The sequence below is a fragment of the Octopus bimaculoides genome, chromosome 17 (genome assembly GCF_001194135.2).
Source record: "Octopus bimaculoides isolate UCB-OBI-ISO-001 chromosome 17, ASM119413v2, whole genome shotgun sequence".
Lineage (NCBI taxonomy): Eukaryota > Metazoa > Mollusca > Cephalopoda > Octopoda > Octopodidae > Octopus > Octopus bimaculoides.
Window position 1 is genome coordinate 42,249,306 of NC_068997.1, and position 16,042 is coordinate 42,265,347.

The window sequence follows — 16,042 nt, forward strand, 5'->3', positions numbered from 1 at the left end:
GTGTGTGTGTGTGTGTGTGAATAAAAATAAAAAAATATAAAAAAAGGGTTCTGTATGATCGTGTATAGAGGAATATATTATTTAAAAGAGTTCCAACTTTGTCTGTTTTTTATGTTTTATTTATATTCTTATAAAATTAATGTGGGATATAGAATATGGAATATATAATATAGATAGTAAAATGAAATGAAGTATTGAATGTCCTATTGAATATATGAAATATAGAGTATTAAATATATAAGGACTAGTATACTTTCCTGCCTCATGGCATTCATCAAGGTCCCGTCTGATATATATATATATGTATATATAACTGCATGTGTGTTGCTATTTCAGGTGTTGGTTTGTTTACATCTCTGTAACTTGGCAGTATGGCCAAGTACAGATAGGACAAGTACCAGGTTTTAAAAAATAAGTACTGGTGTCAATTTGTTTGACTGAACACTTCTAGGTGTTGCCCCAGCATGGCCACATTCCAATGATGCAAGCAAACGAAAGATAAAGATACTGACACAATGCTTCAGAGTTAGAGGGGAAGAGAAATGTGATTTTGTGTCTTTCATCCATTACCTAACATGTAAATGAAATAGCTGCAACCAAAAACTGAAACTAGATTGCAGTCTGTGATTATGAAGTGTTCAATTCTACTGTAAAAATAGTTTTCTTAATAAACTAACTTTCTTATTATTGTAATTAAATAAATGACAAGGGAACAAGAATTATGAATGAACTTTATTGCTTACAGCTATTTCTGCTATTGGACACAGTGCAGTCAGAACAGAGTGCTTGCACATCACCTTATTGCTTTCCTGAAGCTTCTAAAATGAAGTACGTTTATTTGCGAAAGCATTTAGATACCTGCCCTGTTAATATTGATATATTTCCACAGTAAATTCTCAAGTACAAGCTACTTAAAGGCTCAACCTCTCAACATCAACTTACCTGCCATTCCAACCAAAAGCAAATTTGAAGATAATGGGCCCCAGTTATTTTCTTTCTGTTGCATAGAAATCCACCGCCAGTTGAAAGAGACAAAGTCTTGAACAATTTTATCTCCAACCCCTTCTGTTAGAGGTTGCTGCAGATATAACCAGCTGGAATAATTCAATAAACAGACACAACAATCTTCTATTAATAACCACACAATTACATTAACAAAAATATAATATTAATAAAATAGAAATTATATTTTGAAAGCTGGCATGCTTCTCTTGGATTATTTCTTTGGTAAACAAACTATTTAACACCATTTTTTTTCTCGTTTCTCTTTCTCTTTCTTCTCTGGCAGCAACCTCTAAAATATCTCAGCTTATATCCAGTTTTCCTAATCCATTCTTTCAACATATAGTGCAAGTATGGTTGCATGGTGTCTACTTCTCAGCTACATGGTTTGGGGTCCAACCCTGCTGCAAGTGTCTTCTACTATAGCTCTGGTTCATCCAAAGCCTTGTGGGTGAATTTCGTAGATTGAAATTGAAAGACATTTAGTGTGTGTGTGTGTGTGTGTGTCTCCTTTTTTGACATCACATGATAATTATGAATGTGTGTCATTGCCGTACAACCAGTGTCATTCATTTCCAATATTTTGCATAAACATGTAATGGTCATGGGGAAAATATTATCTGGTTCAGAAACAGGTGAGGGCTGGCAATGGAAAGAGTAAATGGCTATAGAAAATCTGTCTCAATAAACTGTCTGATTCGCGCAAGCATGGAAAAGTGGACATTAAAATGATGATGGTGATGATGATTCTATCAGCATATCTTCTATTCTTGGTTGTGAGTTGCAGAGCAAAGATACATTGAACTCACACCATACTTCAGAATTCCATTATACATTACACATCAAATAAAGAATTACAACAGATTGAATTACAAGGATGCCATGTAACCAATGTGTGCTTGTATAAAGTGTGTCACTGCCAAAAAGCTGTATCTCAGGCCAAATCAATGCTGAAAACAGTTTGTAAGCAGGTTGCCACTCAGCAAAAGTGTCTAAATCAGGGGCTCTCAACTAGGGTCCACATGGCCCTTTGGGGTCCATATAAGATTTTGTTGTTAAAATTCATATGCAATAAATCAATTATACTTCTACAATATACAAAATATTTTAATAATTTCTTTCATACAATTGCTAATAATATTTAATAATAAACATATAATGGGATCTTTTTAAACTTCAAATGTCTGTAGGAGTTCAGCATAGTAAAATAAGAATCAAACAGGTCCACAGGCAAAAAAAAACAGTTGAGAACCAGTGGCCTAAAATGTTATTTGGTTATTGTCCGTGATCTTTGGCCTTTTCTAAAAAATGTTTTAAATTTGAAACATTAGCAGGCCATTGAGAAATTGATGGTTTTTGCGATAGTCCATTATATCATGATGTAATTTTTGCTTACACAAACATTGCCAGTGATGGATATGTGGTAGGTGGTGATGGTGGTTATTTTTATATGTAAGATATAATATTCACATAGACCATGAATAGTATATACTGAGCCACAAAAGAAACGCCGTACACATACTAGATAGAAACCAGTTTATTAACAGACAGTCATAGTATTGATTGAAGATTGCTAATTAAGAAACTGTTCTTTCCTAATGATAAAATGTCATTTCCTGAAACACGATTGACGTCACATGGTGTCACGCGATGATGGAGTGTCCTGGATCCAAAGGGATGAACTCAATATCTTGTGTGACCACCATTAGCATTGATTACCACCAGGCACCTTCTGTACATTGAATGCACCAAATGATTGATGAAGGCCATGAGGACAGCAGCCCACACTCTGTTAAAACTTGCAATGAGTTGTGCCACAGTTGTCAGTCTTGTCTTGGACGGATGTCATTTAGCTGTCTTTGGATTTCGTTCCACAAGTGCCCTAAGGGGTTCAAGTCTGGACTTAGGGAAGGCTGTGACAGTGTCTGGATGTTGTGCCATTGGAGGAAGTCTGTTGTCAACCTGGCAGTATAGGCATGTGTGTTCTCATGTTGGAACATGTGATTCCAATGACGGACAAAGTATGGCACAATATGAGGTCTCAACACTTGGTCAATATAGCGAGCAGCAATTACTCCATTGCCCTAGCCTTGGCCAATGTTTTGGAAGACCACCCACCCAAGTTTCTGGTTGAGTGCAATTTTGCCCCATACCATGATGCTCTGTCCTCTCCATGAGTTTCTCTTCATCACACAGCCATCGGCATGACGTTCACCCCTTCTTCTCCAAGCCCTAGCTCTGCCACCTGCCATATAAATGCTATATCAACTTTCGTCAGAGAAGACTACAGTCCTCCAAGGCTGATATTGCCAGTTCTGACGTTTCTGAGCCCACTGCAGATGTGCCTGTCAATGATGATCTGTGAGGATGGGGCCCCTAGCCAGACGTCAACAAGACAGATTGAAAGGTCTCAGCCGGCGGCAAACTGTCTCTGCACAAATGGGTCTGTGGTGAGTCCCTATGATCTGCCTAGCTGATTCCATTGCCCTCCAGAATTTGTCCTATAAGTGCTGTCACTGCAGGTGGTGATCTTGAAGTGCTGTTGTAACCCTCAGTCAGCCACTGCATGGACGATCATCCGAGCTGTTTGTGGCACTGTGTCATTTCCTCAGCCACTCAATTGTCCAAATACTGCAGTTTTTGGTCATTAGCAATGACCCATGGATGTTGACCAGCATGGAAACGTCCAATGGCTTGCTCCCTCTGATTTCGAGTCAGTCTTAGCATGCTTGCTGTGTTCAGGAAACGAATGACAGACAGGCTGGTAAATTTGGGTGCTTTTCATACCCAATGAGTCAACATTTTGCACATGTATCATGCTTTCCATAAAGATGTGTTTGCGAGCATTACCATGTTCATGGAAAGTGAGCGAGCTTGAACCCTATATGCAATCCTTGTGTTTTCAAAAGAGAGTGGTGTTGTGGATCAGTGACATCTTCCTGATGTCAAATTACCTAGAAATGTGATAAAATCCATATAATCTCAATATCGTGTGTGGAACAAATAATCTTTTACAGTGCAATGTTGCTGGAGAAGTTGCTGATCCTTGGCCCAAAGTTTGTAAAGAGGTTCTTGACTTGTGGAAATGTCTATAGCTTGTGTCACTGCTAAAGCATTATGTCCTTGATACTTAGGTTTGTTATTTGTGCTATTGTTGCTATTTAGCACCAGGTCAGCCCCAACTGAGCAGATATATGATCAAGTGCAATTCAGCAATGACTACTTCATCTTAGTTTTAGTTATATAGTGTATCTAGAATCACAGTATTTCCTTTTTAACATTACTTCTTTTTGTAAGAATGTCAGGGAGAGATGGCTGCTGTTTCTAATAGGTTCAAGGTCTCGTGTTTGATCCCACTATATATCATGGACAAGTCTTGAGAGTGAAATTTTGGTAGATGCAAAACTTCTTGGAAGTAGATTGGCTGGTTTCTAGTTATAAATCAAAGGTCCATGTTAAGACTCCCTTGTACTATTTGATGGTACAGCACAATTTTGGAAGCAGCACAAAGATATTATCATTGACATATTTTACAGTATTGAGTTGAAATCCTACAAGACATATGTACAGCGTGGAAAGAATGGACTCTACCATAATACACTGACATGGACTATACCATTTCAGGTTATGAAACTCATCAATCCTATCTAGATATGCATCATATAAAAGGAAACATTTCTTCAGTGCAATAGAGTTTTTCTAAATTCCATCACCCCATCCCAAGAGGAACAATTCTGTGAAGTTAATGTGCTCCACTCCTGACTATATATGGTCACAGGTTCAGATCTTATATTCATCACATGGTAACCCCTGAACAAGGCACACAACTATGACTGCTCCAATTTACCTGACTAATACAAACAAAAACAGATTTCAATCTTATTTTCTGGTTGAGTGGTTAGCAGGGGGGGGGGGCATGCAGTATGGCCAAAGGGTTAAGCAGTTTGTTTCGCAATCACAAGGTTGTGGTTTCAATCTCACTGTGTGGTATTCTTGGGTAAGCTTTGTGAGTGAATTCTCAGTCACTTACTAGCTAATTTAATGAACAGGTGGTTCAGTTGGTCTGAATATTCATTGTAAAACCCAACAGAGATCCATTTATTTTTAATTAAGAAGGGCAGCAACTAGTAGAATCATTAGCATGCCAGACAAAATGCTTAGTGGCATTTCTTCCAGCTCTTTACATCTTTAAGTTCAAATTCCACCATGGTTTTCTTTGCCTTTCATCTTTCCAGGGTCAAAAATAAGTACTAGTTCAGTACTGCAATCTCCTCTCCTTTCAAAAGTGCTGACCTTGTACTTACATTAGAAAGAATTCAGGACATAAAGATATAAAAACAACAAACAAACCCACTGCATCAAGCATGGAAAACTGGAGTAAAACAGTGAAAAATGCTTTTTAAAGAAAATATAGAGCATTTACAAAATATTTTGAACGTCACCAATGAAGTCAAATACTTACTGTTTTTTTGAACATTGTGCCTCTTTTAATTTCTCTACAAACTCTGAGAATGACATTTGCATCTGAATTGTAGGTGGGACAAAATCTTTCTGTTGTGGAATTTTTCTAGATTCATAATATTTGAAATAATTATTGTCTGATTGATAGACTGTGAATTGTGTATTAGCCATGTTGTCTGACAAATAGTCTAAGTTCCAATGAAGAGCAGAGTCTACAAGATCAGATCCTGTTAAGACAACTGGTTGCTGAATAAAAAAAAAGAAAAGACAAAAGTAGACATTAATTCAGTTGGTCTATCGCAGTTTTTTTTTAAATATTTAAAACAATTTTAATTTTTTTGTGACTGAGCACAACTTTAATTTTGTAGTAGACAAGAAATTTGAAATTGTGACATTTATGCCTTTCACATGGATATCATAGGGTAAGTGAGACGAAATTGCTTTGACAAAGAATTGAACCTGCATTGTGGGTTTTACTTTCAAGAGACTGACTTCTTGGTTTGCAACATTTGCCTCTAAAATAATCAGCTCATAAATATTGATGTGTGTGCTTCCAAAATTAGGACACACTGATTACCTGAAACATTTTCAAAAACATAATCTTGTATTGGAAGTGTGTCAAGGGGAAGTTAGTCAATCTCGCTCTCTCTCTCTCTTCCCCTAACTCTTTCTCTTTCTCCAAGTACAACTTGCCTAAGGTCAAACACACACATACAAAGTGCAATAAATATCTAACCAATTTAAGTTGCATTAGTCAGCTCACTAGAACCTACAACCAGTGTTCAGTACTGCACAGCTGAAGGAATGCTTAAGAAATTCACTTGCCAATCACAACATAACTAGGTTCAATTCCAGTGTGTATTGCCTTGGCCCAAGTGTTATCTACCAGCAGCCTCAGATCAAACAAAGCCTTATGACTGAAATTAGATAGAAACTGTTCAGAAGTCAGTTGGATGGGTTGTGTGGTAAGAAGTTTGCTTCCCAACCACATGGTTCTGGGTTCAGTCCCACTGCATGGTACCTTGGGCAAGTGTCATCTACTACAGCTTTGGGCTGGTCAAAGCCTTGTGAGTGGATTTGGTAGACGAAAACTGAAAGAAAGCCATTGTGTGTGTGTGTGTGTATCTTTGTGTATGCGTTTGTCCTCCCCACCACTACTTGACAACCAGTGTCGGTATGTTTATGTCCCTGTAACTTATTGGTTTGGCAAAAAGAGACTGATAGAATTAAGTACCAGGCTTTATGAAAAAATAGTCAGTACTAGAGTTGATTCATTCGACTAAAAGTTCTTCAAGGTAGTGCCCCAGCATGGCCACAGTCTAATGACTGAAACAAATAAAAGATAAAAGAATTCAAAGGAAAACCACTGTCATACACTCTTTATGCTGACTCTACTTGAGGGTTATGATAAAGGTACACATATCTGTGGAATACTCAACCACTTTGGAACTTTTTTTTTTATATGTCCTAGTCAAGCAGACCTATGAATGTGTTCCAGCCATGACTATCTTCTATCCTTTTTACATCATCATCATTTAACGTCCGTTTTCCACACCTGCATGGGTTAGATGACTTGACTGGAGCTTGTAAGCCAGAGAGCTGCACCAGGTTCCAGTCTGTTTTGGTTTGGTTTCCACAGCTGTACTCTCAGTGTACTGGGTGCCTTTTATGATGGCCAAATTCTCTGACATACTTTTTTCCTAAAACCATAGGGTATGACTTGAGGGAAACTTTACTGCTATTTCTAACAGCACTTGCAACCTTACAGTTATTCTGATTGTGTATCAGTATGTTCTGATAGGGACCACAGTGATTAGAGCAAATGGAACTCAGTTGCATTGTATCAGTCTTCCCTCTGAATCTAGTGGATTGTGTACATCCTATTCAAGTGTGTGATGGCCTATTAAGGTATTTGATGCTGCAGTTATACTTATTTGTATGTTCTATTTTGGAGTTTACCTGGGACAGGTGTGATGGATAGTGTGCTTATGATGATGGTGTAATCGCCAAGCACTTGGTGTTTGGTGATGGTGGCGTTTTTGGTGGTAGCCATTGTGGTAATAAACCAGCTAACAAGTGAGCCACTTATGCTATCAGCAGACCTGTAAGAAAAAGCAGCACTGATGCTGGTGCCACATAGAAAGCACCCAGTACACTCTGTGGAGTGGTTGGTGTTAGGAAGGGCATCCAGCCATAGAAACCATGCCAAAATGGACAATGGAGCCTGCAACAATATATCTACCACAGCGATGTATTATTGTACTTAGAGACAAGTAAGAGCTGGCAACAGGTTGCTTCAATAAACTATGCCCAGGCCATACAAGCATGGAAAAATAAATGTTAAAACAATGCTGTTGATAATAATGATAATGTTGCACTGTGGAGTAGAGGACTATTGTTTCTTTTCTCCAGAAATGGAGATGGTTTGAGTGTAAAGCTAGCAACCTCTTCACATTGAAAAATTAATATGCTACAAAAACCATTTCACCAATGGCTAGATCAATGTGTAACACAACAGAACTGGCTAGGAATGAAGAATAAAGAAGAATGTAATTTGAGAGAGATTTGGCTCCTCTTTCTTTCTAGCAGGTCAATCAACTGCAGATTTCTGCTGATGAAGATCTGCTATATATATACTGACGGAGTGCTAACATCTGGATGGAGGTTAATAATAATCTAAATCTCAAAGACAAAAAAAAAGTTTGATAGGAATAATAGGAACAAGATCAAAAACAAAAGGGTGGGAGTAATTTAGATAAATGAGTGAAGAATTTCAAAGACTGATCTTGTAAACAAGTTGTTAGCAAGTTTCAAGATGAAGTCATTTCTACAAGTCTCTTCCATTACTCACCCATGTGGGCAGTGAAATTCTTCAAGAAACAGCATAAACAAAATAGAACATAAGAAAAAAATAGTTCTGAAAAGTAGATTAGTTGCTGAGTTTACCCCAAACAGAAGTTCGGTATAGAGAAAAGGAAAAAACAAAACAACTATATGCATTAAAAGGTTTGTGTTTCCTTGGTTGGAGTTTGTATAACTAAAATAAATGTGGAGAAAAATGAAGAACTGGAACTAAGTAGGTCAAAAATATTAGGTTGGCAACTCATAATGAATGAGATAAAGATTTATAATGAACCAAGGAGTCTGTAATTTAATAGTGAACTTTCATAAAACAACTGAAGTGCCAATGTGTTTGTGTGTATAAATAAGGTTCTGACATTTTCAAACGACCAGGCTGAACACACACACACACACACACACAGAGTTAACATAGCATACTTCCCAATCACATGGTTCCAGGTTCAGTCCTACTGCATGACACTTTGGGCAAGTGACTTCTACTAAAGTCTCAAACTGATCAAAGCCTTCTGAGTGAATTTGAAGCCCATTGTATCTGTCTGTCTGTCTGTATGTATGTATGTATGTATATCTGTGTGTGTGTGTGTGTGTGTGTGTATGTGTGTGTGTGTGTGTGTCACCACCATTTGACAACCAATGTTGCTGTGTTTACATCCCCATAACGTAGCGGTTCAGCAAAAGAGCCCAATAGAATAAGTACCAGGCTTAAAAAATAAGTCCTGTGGTCGATTTGTCCAACTAAAGCCCTTCAAAGCATTGCCCCAGCAAAGCCGCAGTCAAATGACTGAAACAAGTAAATATATAAATATATATATATATACATACATACAATTGATTTACAACTGTTGATGAAGTGTGAAGGAAATCACATTGAAAAACATAAATAAATAAAAAGAAATATATAAAAATTAGAATAATAAAAAGAATAAAGAGAAAATATACATATAATACACACACACACACACACACACACACAGAGGCGAAGAAAGAGAGACAGGTTATAGAAATGAATTGTGTTTTCGACTGGAAATGTTTTAGGAGGTGGAAGCCTGTTACTTATATAGAATTCTGAAGTGAGATTAGGAATGACATGATATTGACAGACGATAAAATATAGAAAGAAAAACATGATTAAAGGAACGTTTTCTGTTTATTTATAGATCATATTGCTATTCTACCCTCTTTGCCCGCAACCCCACTCCCCGCCCATTACTTTCTTTCCCTACTCAAACTTCCATAAGCTTATATATCTGTGGCAATTCTTTACTGAAACCAGCACGTGACTAACTTCAACACCTTCTTCCTCGCCGACACCTATCTCAGGTGTTCTTCACAGTACAAGATAAAGGGAGGGAGGGGGGAGAAGACAACACGAACACTGCGAGGGAAAGAGAGGGAGAGAGGGGGGAGAAGACAACACGAACACTGCTAGGGAAAGAGAGGGAGAGAGGGGAGTAGGTACAGAGAAAGAGAGGATGGGTAATATAAGAGAAAGTGAGACTAGAAAGAAGAAAACAGAAAGAAAAAGAGGGGAGGGTCGTCTGGTGGAGGGGGAAGAAACAGAAGGAGCGAGGGAAGGGAGAGAAAGCAAAGTATAAATAAATAAAAGCCAAGAAACTGCGCTTTACGAGAGAAAAGTTCAGCTCACCGTTGCCAACAAGATGTGTGTCTTTAGTCACGTAGACATTTCATTTACAGCTGTTTGTAAAAAAAAACGTCTAAACAGGATTTCCCTTTTTGTTTAACATTTCTGCTTGGCTTAAACGACACAATATCTACCACGTTTATAAATAAGTGTGTGTGTATATGATTTCGAATCTACTTTTAGAATTCAATAAATATTCTATTGTTATTCGGTAAAATAATACCCAAAATTAACGGTATGGATATATGTGTATGTGTGTGTGTGTGTGTGTTAACATACATATATGTGGGTGCGTTTATATATATATTTTACTGAGGCCATGCTACGGCATCGCCTTAAAGGGTTTTTTTAGTCGAAGAAATCGACCCCAGAACTTATTCTTTGTAAACCTAATACTTGTATTGGATCCCTGTGCTGAACCACTAAGATACGGGGATATAGGCACAGTAGCATCGGTTGTCAAGCGACGGCGACGGAGATAAACACAGACACACATACATACAACGGGATTCTTTCAGTCGCCATCTACCAAATCCGTAAAGAATATGCACACCCGGTATTTAGGGTTAGGGTTCGCCAAAAAACGGGTGGTGTGCATATTCTTTACCTCCCGCTATATATATATATATATATCGTAATTCTACTTTAATTTCCAATCTGATTGCTATTCTACGTGCCCCATTTTGTTTTTATTTTTCTTCGAGTCGGGGGGTCGATAAAACAAGCATCAGTTGAGTACAGGGTCGACTTATTCCCTAACTGAAATGGCCGATTATTATCATCATCATTATCATTATCATTATCATTATCATTATTATTATTATTATTATTATTAGGTGGCGAACTGGCAGTGTCGTTAGCACGCGGTACTTAGGGGTATTTCGTTCGTTTTAAAGTTCTGAGTTCAAATTTCGCCGAGGTCGAACTCTGCCTTTCATCCCTTAAGAGTCGATAAAATAAGTACCATTTGAGCACTGGGGTCGGTGTAATCGACAAAGCCCCTTCCCAAAATTTCAGGCTTTGTACCTATAGCAGAAAGGGTTATTATTATTGGACTGAATTCCTGAGTTAAAACCCCGCTGAAATCAAATTTGCCTTTATTATTTTTTTTTTAACAATAAAAGTAAAAACTGAAGGGTATTTGACTGCTACATCTAGCAGGAGTACTGGCTACATGGAGACTCCCTCGTTGATTAATGGGATGTTATCGATTAGCTTTTATCTGCTCTTATCGTGATTCTCCCTCACCCCACAGTCTATTTCATCAGACAGTGTCTATCTACCACTAAATTATCCAATATGACCTATTTTAAAGATAGCAGGATGTAATTTAAAGGCGATCTTTCCAGTAAGTCGAACAACCGCGTAGTAGCCAACTCCAGTGGTCCGCACGGAAGGGCAGTGGTTAATAGAATTGGTAATAACGAACGGACAAAATAACTTGCGGTTCAATCTTTAATTTAGTTACATCTGTTACCAAGTTCAAATTTACAGCAGGGAAGATTTTACCTTTCATGCATCGGGGAACGTTAAAAGTAAGTATCACTTGATCGAATCGCCTATACCTGTGATTCTCAACTGGGGTCCATATAAAATTTTGAAGGATCTACGCAAGCAAAATAGTAAACTGGGACCACTGTAATCTTTTAAGGGCCCATGAACAAATTTTGCTTTAGATGTATGTATTGCAAGAAACAGTTAGGTTTCTTTCTCTCACGTTTTACATTGTTCAACCGACACTAGTGAAACAAAATAGGAATTTTGAAAGACATATCTCTTTTAGTTGTTTCAATCATTTAACTGTGGCCATGCTGGAGCACCGCCTTTAGTCGAGCAAATCGACCCCAGGACTTATTCTTTGTAAGCCTAGTACTTATTCTATCGGTCTTTTTTGCCGAATCGCTATGTTACGGGGACGTAAACACACCAGCATCGGTTGTCAAGCGATGTTAGGGGGACAAACACAGACACACAAACATATATATATATATATACATACATACGACGGGCTTCTTTCAGTTTCCGTCTACCAAATCCACTCACAAGGCTTTGGTCGACCTGAGCCTATAGTAGAAGACACTTGCCCAAAGTGCCACGCAGTGGGACTGAACCCGGAACCATGTGGTTAGTAAGCAAGTTACTTACCACACAGTATGAAACAAGTTTTTAAGCATCAAATGGTTGTGGGAGTCCACCAGAATAAAAGAGTAATGAAAGGGGTTCACGAATTAAAAGATAAAATGGTTAAGAAACACTGCTCTATACTAACATCCAAAATATGTGGTTTTGAGCAGTAGCCGGGGCGGGAAGAGGCAGGCTGCTCCGGGCGACGCTTTTAAGAGGACAGCACTTTTGGGTCTGCTGTAAAATACTGCAAAGGTTTGGGGCTCAGTGGTGGGAGGGGCAACCCCCTTTGCCACACATTTTAGCTACACCATTTGCCTTGAGTTCAAATTCCGCGCTAGTTGATAAAACAGGTACTACTCTTGGAGTGATTCGATATTATCGAGTCCCCACCCCATAATTTCTGACCTTGTGTAGACGCAAGAATATATGCCAGAAATTAGTCGAGAATCAGACACAATATTAAGATATTGTTCCGGCTCTTTACATTTCCAATCCAAGCCTTTTTCTCCACAACATTCTTTCATTCAAACGTCTTTAAGTCATTTTCTTTGGCAATTCTCCGCCGTTTTCTTCGCTGCCGACGCAGCCGACACATTTTTTCAGGTGTTATCGATAGAACAAGACGGAAAACAGAGGAGATACCCCGTGCACATTGAGTGAGCGGGGGGGAGGACAGAAAGGGAGGAATTTCGATAAAGTAAACTACATACCAGTCAAACAAGTACTAGAGTTGACTAAATTGACTTGTACCTCCCGTCTCCAGTTTTGCTGGTCTTTTATGTAAATAATTATAATTATAATCATATGTACATGTAGACCGTAGAATACAGATGGGAGAGAGAATGTCCTTGGCAGTAGCACCGTCTTGAATGCATTATAAGGCCTTCTGGCAAGGCAATATACTGAAGCCTGCCTGCAGTATTTATTGACAGTAAACCAAAGCAAACGCAAAATAGCATTGGATTTCTAGACACGTGCGATCCTCGGGTAGCAACTCAATGTACCCATGCTTTAAATAGTAAAGGTATTATTCAATCTCATGGCGGTTCTTAATTCTTTTTGTTAACTATTGTTCTTTTATGCTCAATTTTTTTTTAAACTAGTCTCACCCGGATTTCTTTTCTTTTTTTTTTTTAATTTGTTCCTGTCATGTCATCCTGTATGACAAGGAAAGCAAATCATTGTTATTGTTTGTTGTTGCTGTTGTTAGAGAGATGTTTCTCATTGAAATTCCGGCTAGTCACAGAAAGAGAAAAGATTAAATTGACTCACACTGACCTCCGACACACGACGAGACGGTGTTTTGTTTTTATGAAATTAAAATGCCTGGCTTGTACAAAATGGAGGGAAGATAATACGGTATTAATGTCGTGCAGTTGACATCTTTTCACTTGCAAGGTCTTATCAAAATAAATATTTGGAAGGAGGGGATAGTGTGTGAAAGAGAGGGTTATGTTACAAGAAAAAAAACTAGCAATAAACAGTGATGGAATACAAAATAAATAAAATGAATGGGTTCGGTATTTCTGTTCGACCTTTCATGGATTGGTTCCTCTCAGACCAATTATGGATTAGATTGGCCACTCTGGTCGTAATCTCATTCTAGTTTCTATCCAAATAAGGGTGTGGCCCAAACCAAGTATCCTTTGGTATGTTTGTTCTGCTATAATTACCCAGGCATATGTGTATATATGGAGTAACTTTACATTAAGGAGCGAAACGTACAATTTCGTGTAAATCAGACCACCTCATGATCCCAGCAGACAAAATGGAAAAGGTGCATCCCCGGAGGGAGATGCGCTGGGCGCTGGAAGTTACTCTGACTCACGGAGCTCGCACTTGCGAACAGCCACCTCCGCCCTGATAACGGAGAGCAGGGATATGGTTGGGGGGGCGGGGGAGACGAGAACACCGGACAGCCTTGACAGACCGAATGCGTGATTGAAACGGTTATAATAGATGACAGTTTAGTCTGACCAGCGAACAGATGGCATCTGTTATATCTTGCAGCAAACTTCAAAGCGATCCAGCATCTGAAAATAGGATCTAAACTGCCTGCACTGAGAACAGCCGCCCAGTACCTGTGCCCGATCCAATCTAAAACTTAGGATTAATCCCAGTGTATCGGAGCCCCAACGAAATCAGATTTATAACTCATCCTTTTCCTTTCTAAGCACGAGGTGTTGGTTGTTGTGGATAGATCTGCCAAGAATAGCGCAGGTCTACATATATGAGAGAATTTACGAAATAAACAACAGACGAGGACATGTGGTGTAAACAACAAATGGATGTATTAGTTTAACGCTCGGGAATACAGAAAGTCTTTAACGTTTCGAACTACGCTCTTCAACAGAAAGAATACGGAGAAAACAAGGAGAAAAACACGGAGACACCCGACTATAAGCATCACCCTGTTCGTGATCGCCTCACACAAATCTGCGTTCAGTACATTTGACTGCAGTGCTTGGAAACAGGTTGTCGCGAAATTTGTCGATGATGCTCTGCTTGTTCGCATCCGTTATCAGCAGCGTCATCACTCTCCAGCAATCATAGCTAGGAATGTTCCAAAGTTTGCTGCAAGTTGTGATGGACGTCTGCCAAGATAAGAGAGAACAAGTTTGGCAAGGTCGCACAGCAGGCCTCCTAAACCAGACGATTTATCCCTCGCATAATCAATTACCGCCAACTGTACCTGAGCTATTTCAAAATTCTACAGTCTCTGTCAAAGGAGACTTAAGCGCTAAATTCTGCCGTCGAAGCCCTCCACTATCCCAACCAGTTAAGGGAAAACACTGCTGGTAAAGGTGCACATCTGTCAGGAATCGAATATCACGACCCCATCGCGTTATGCCACATATCTAATAGTAACTTTGTTAACATGTTTGTCTTTGCCAACTGAGATCATCGAAAGACTCTCGCCCGTTTGTATATATAAAAGTATGCGTCTTAACCATCATAACGCAACCTTCTATTTTCTCCGGTCGCGATATCTTATATAATATTTGTTCAAGGCCACAGATTTTAGAGGGAAGGTGTGTCGGTAGTCCATCGGTGTCCAACGATGACAAAGCCTGTGTTCTCAGCGATGAGAGCGCATGTGACTCCGCTGTCCAAAGCTGGAAAAGTACACAAGCGCTCTCAGGTGTCACAACGAGTCTGCTGTCTGGGTTGAAGCGGACGTTACCCTGCGACGTCTGTCTCTTGAAGAAGCGAGACTCTGTCGTCGAAAATAGCTACTACTCGTGAGGTGAGAGGGACGGTGTAACAGTTCAAATCGTCACTAGTTCTGTATTTATCGACCCTTCCATCACCCCACAAAGAATGAAAATCAAAGTTAATTATAATCAGATTTGAACTGTGCTGTAACTAAATAACGATTCTGCCAATCAACCACTCCATCTGCTAGAAGTATTAGCTAATTCTCCCTCAAATCACACACTGCTATCTTAAAAATGAGGAACGGATACATTCGGATAATTTAGATACCCAATGAGTTTCTGAAATAAAAGATGGGACTGTCATGGTTGGAGTACTGGCCAATCAAGGACTAAAGAGCAACAACAACAGTGCTTCTTTCGTCACTTGAAAGAATTTGAGTTCAGAACGTAACAAGATGGAACTCATAAAGCATTCAAATGTCATTTAGTCATAGGTCTGTCTGCTGGCCTATGGCTAAACAACGAATATTTCCAATTAAATGTGATTAATACAATGTTAACAATATGACTTATTTCTTGCGTCCTGAGTTCAAATCCTATCGAGGTCGACTTTGTTATTCACATACGAAAGTAGTGGAGCCGATTTCTTCAAGGAACTGGCTATGTAAATGGACTCAAGAAAGGAATGGTGACAGTGCGGTCCCACAAATCCTTTCAGCACCAATGGACACAACAAAGGAGACTAGGAATTGATGACTAGTTGGTAGCAGACTATATAGAAATACTGATT

General features: G+C 38.9%; 1 protein-coding gene across 1 annotated transcript in view; it reads right to left on the reverse strand.

Annotated features, from left to right (window-relative positions):
* LOC106870719 (hypoxia-inducible factor 1-alpha inhibitor) overlaps positions 1-16,042 on the reverse strand; it is a 40,325-nt gene that overhangs the window by 12,170 nt on the left and 12,113 nt on the right. Inside the window, exons 2-3 of the mRNA XM_014916887.2 lie at positions 5,465-5,709; positions 943-1,094 (exon numbers count right to left, since the gene is read on the reverse strand). Of these exons, the coding sequence (XP_014772373.1) occupies positions 943-1,094; positions 5,465-5,709 (397 nt within the window). The remainder of the gene's footprint in view (positions 1-942; positions 1,095-5,464; positions 5,710-16,042) is intronic.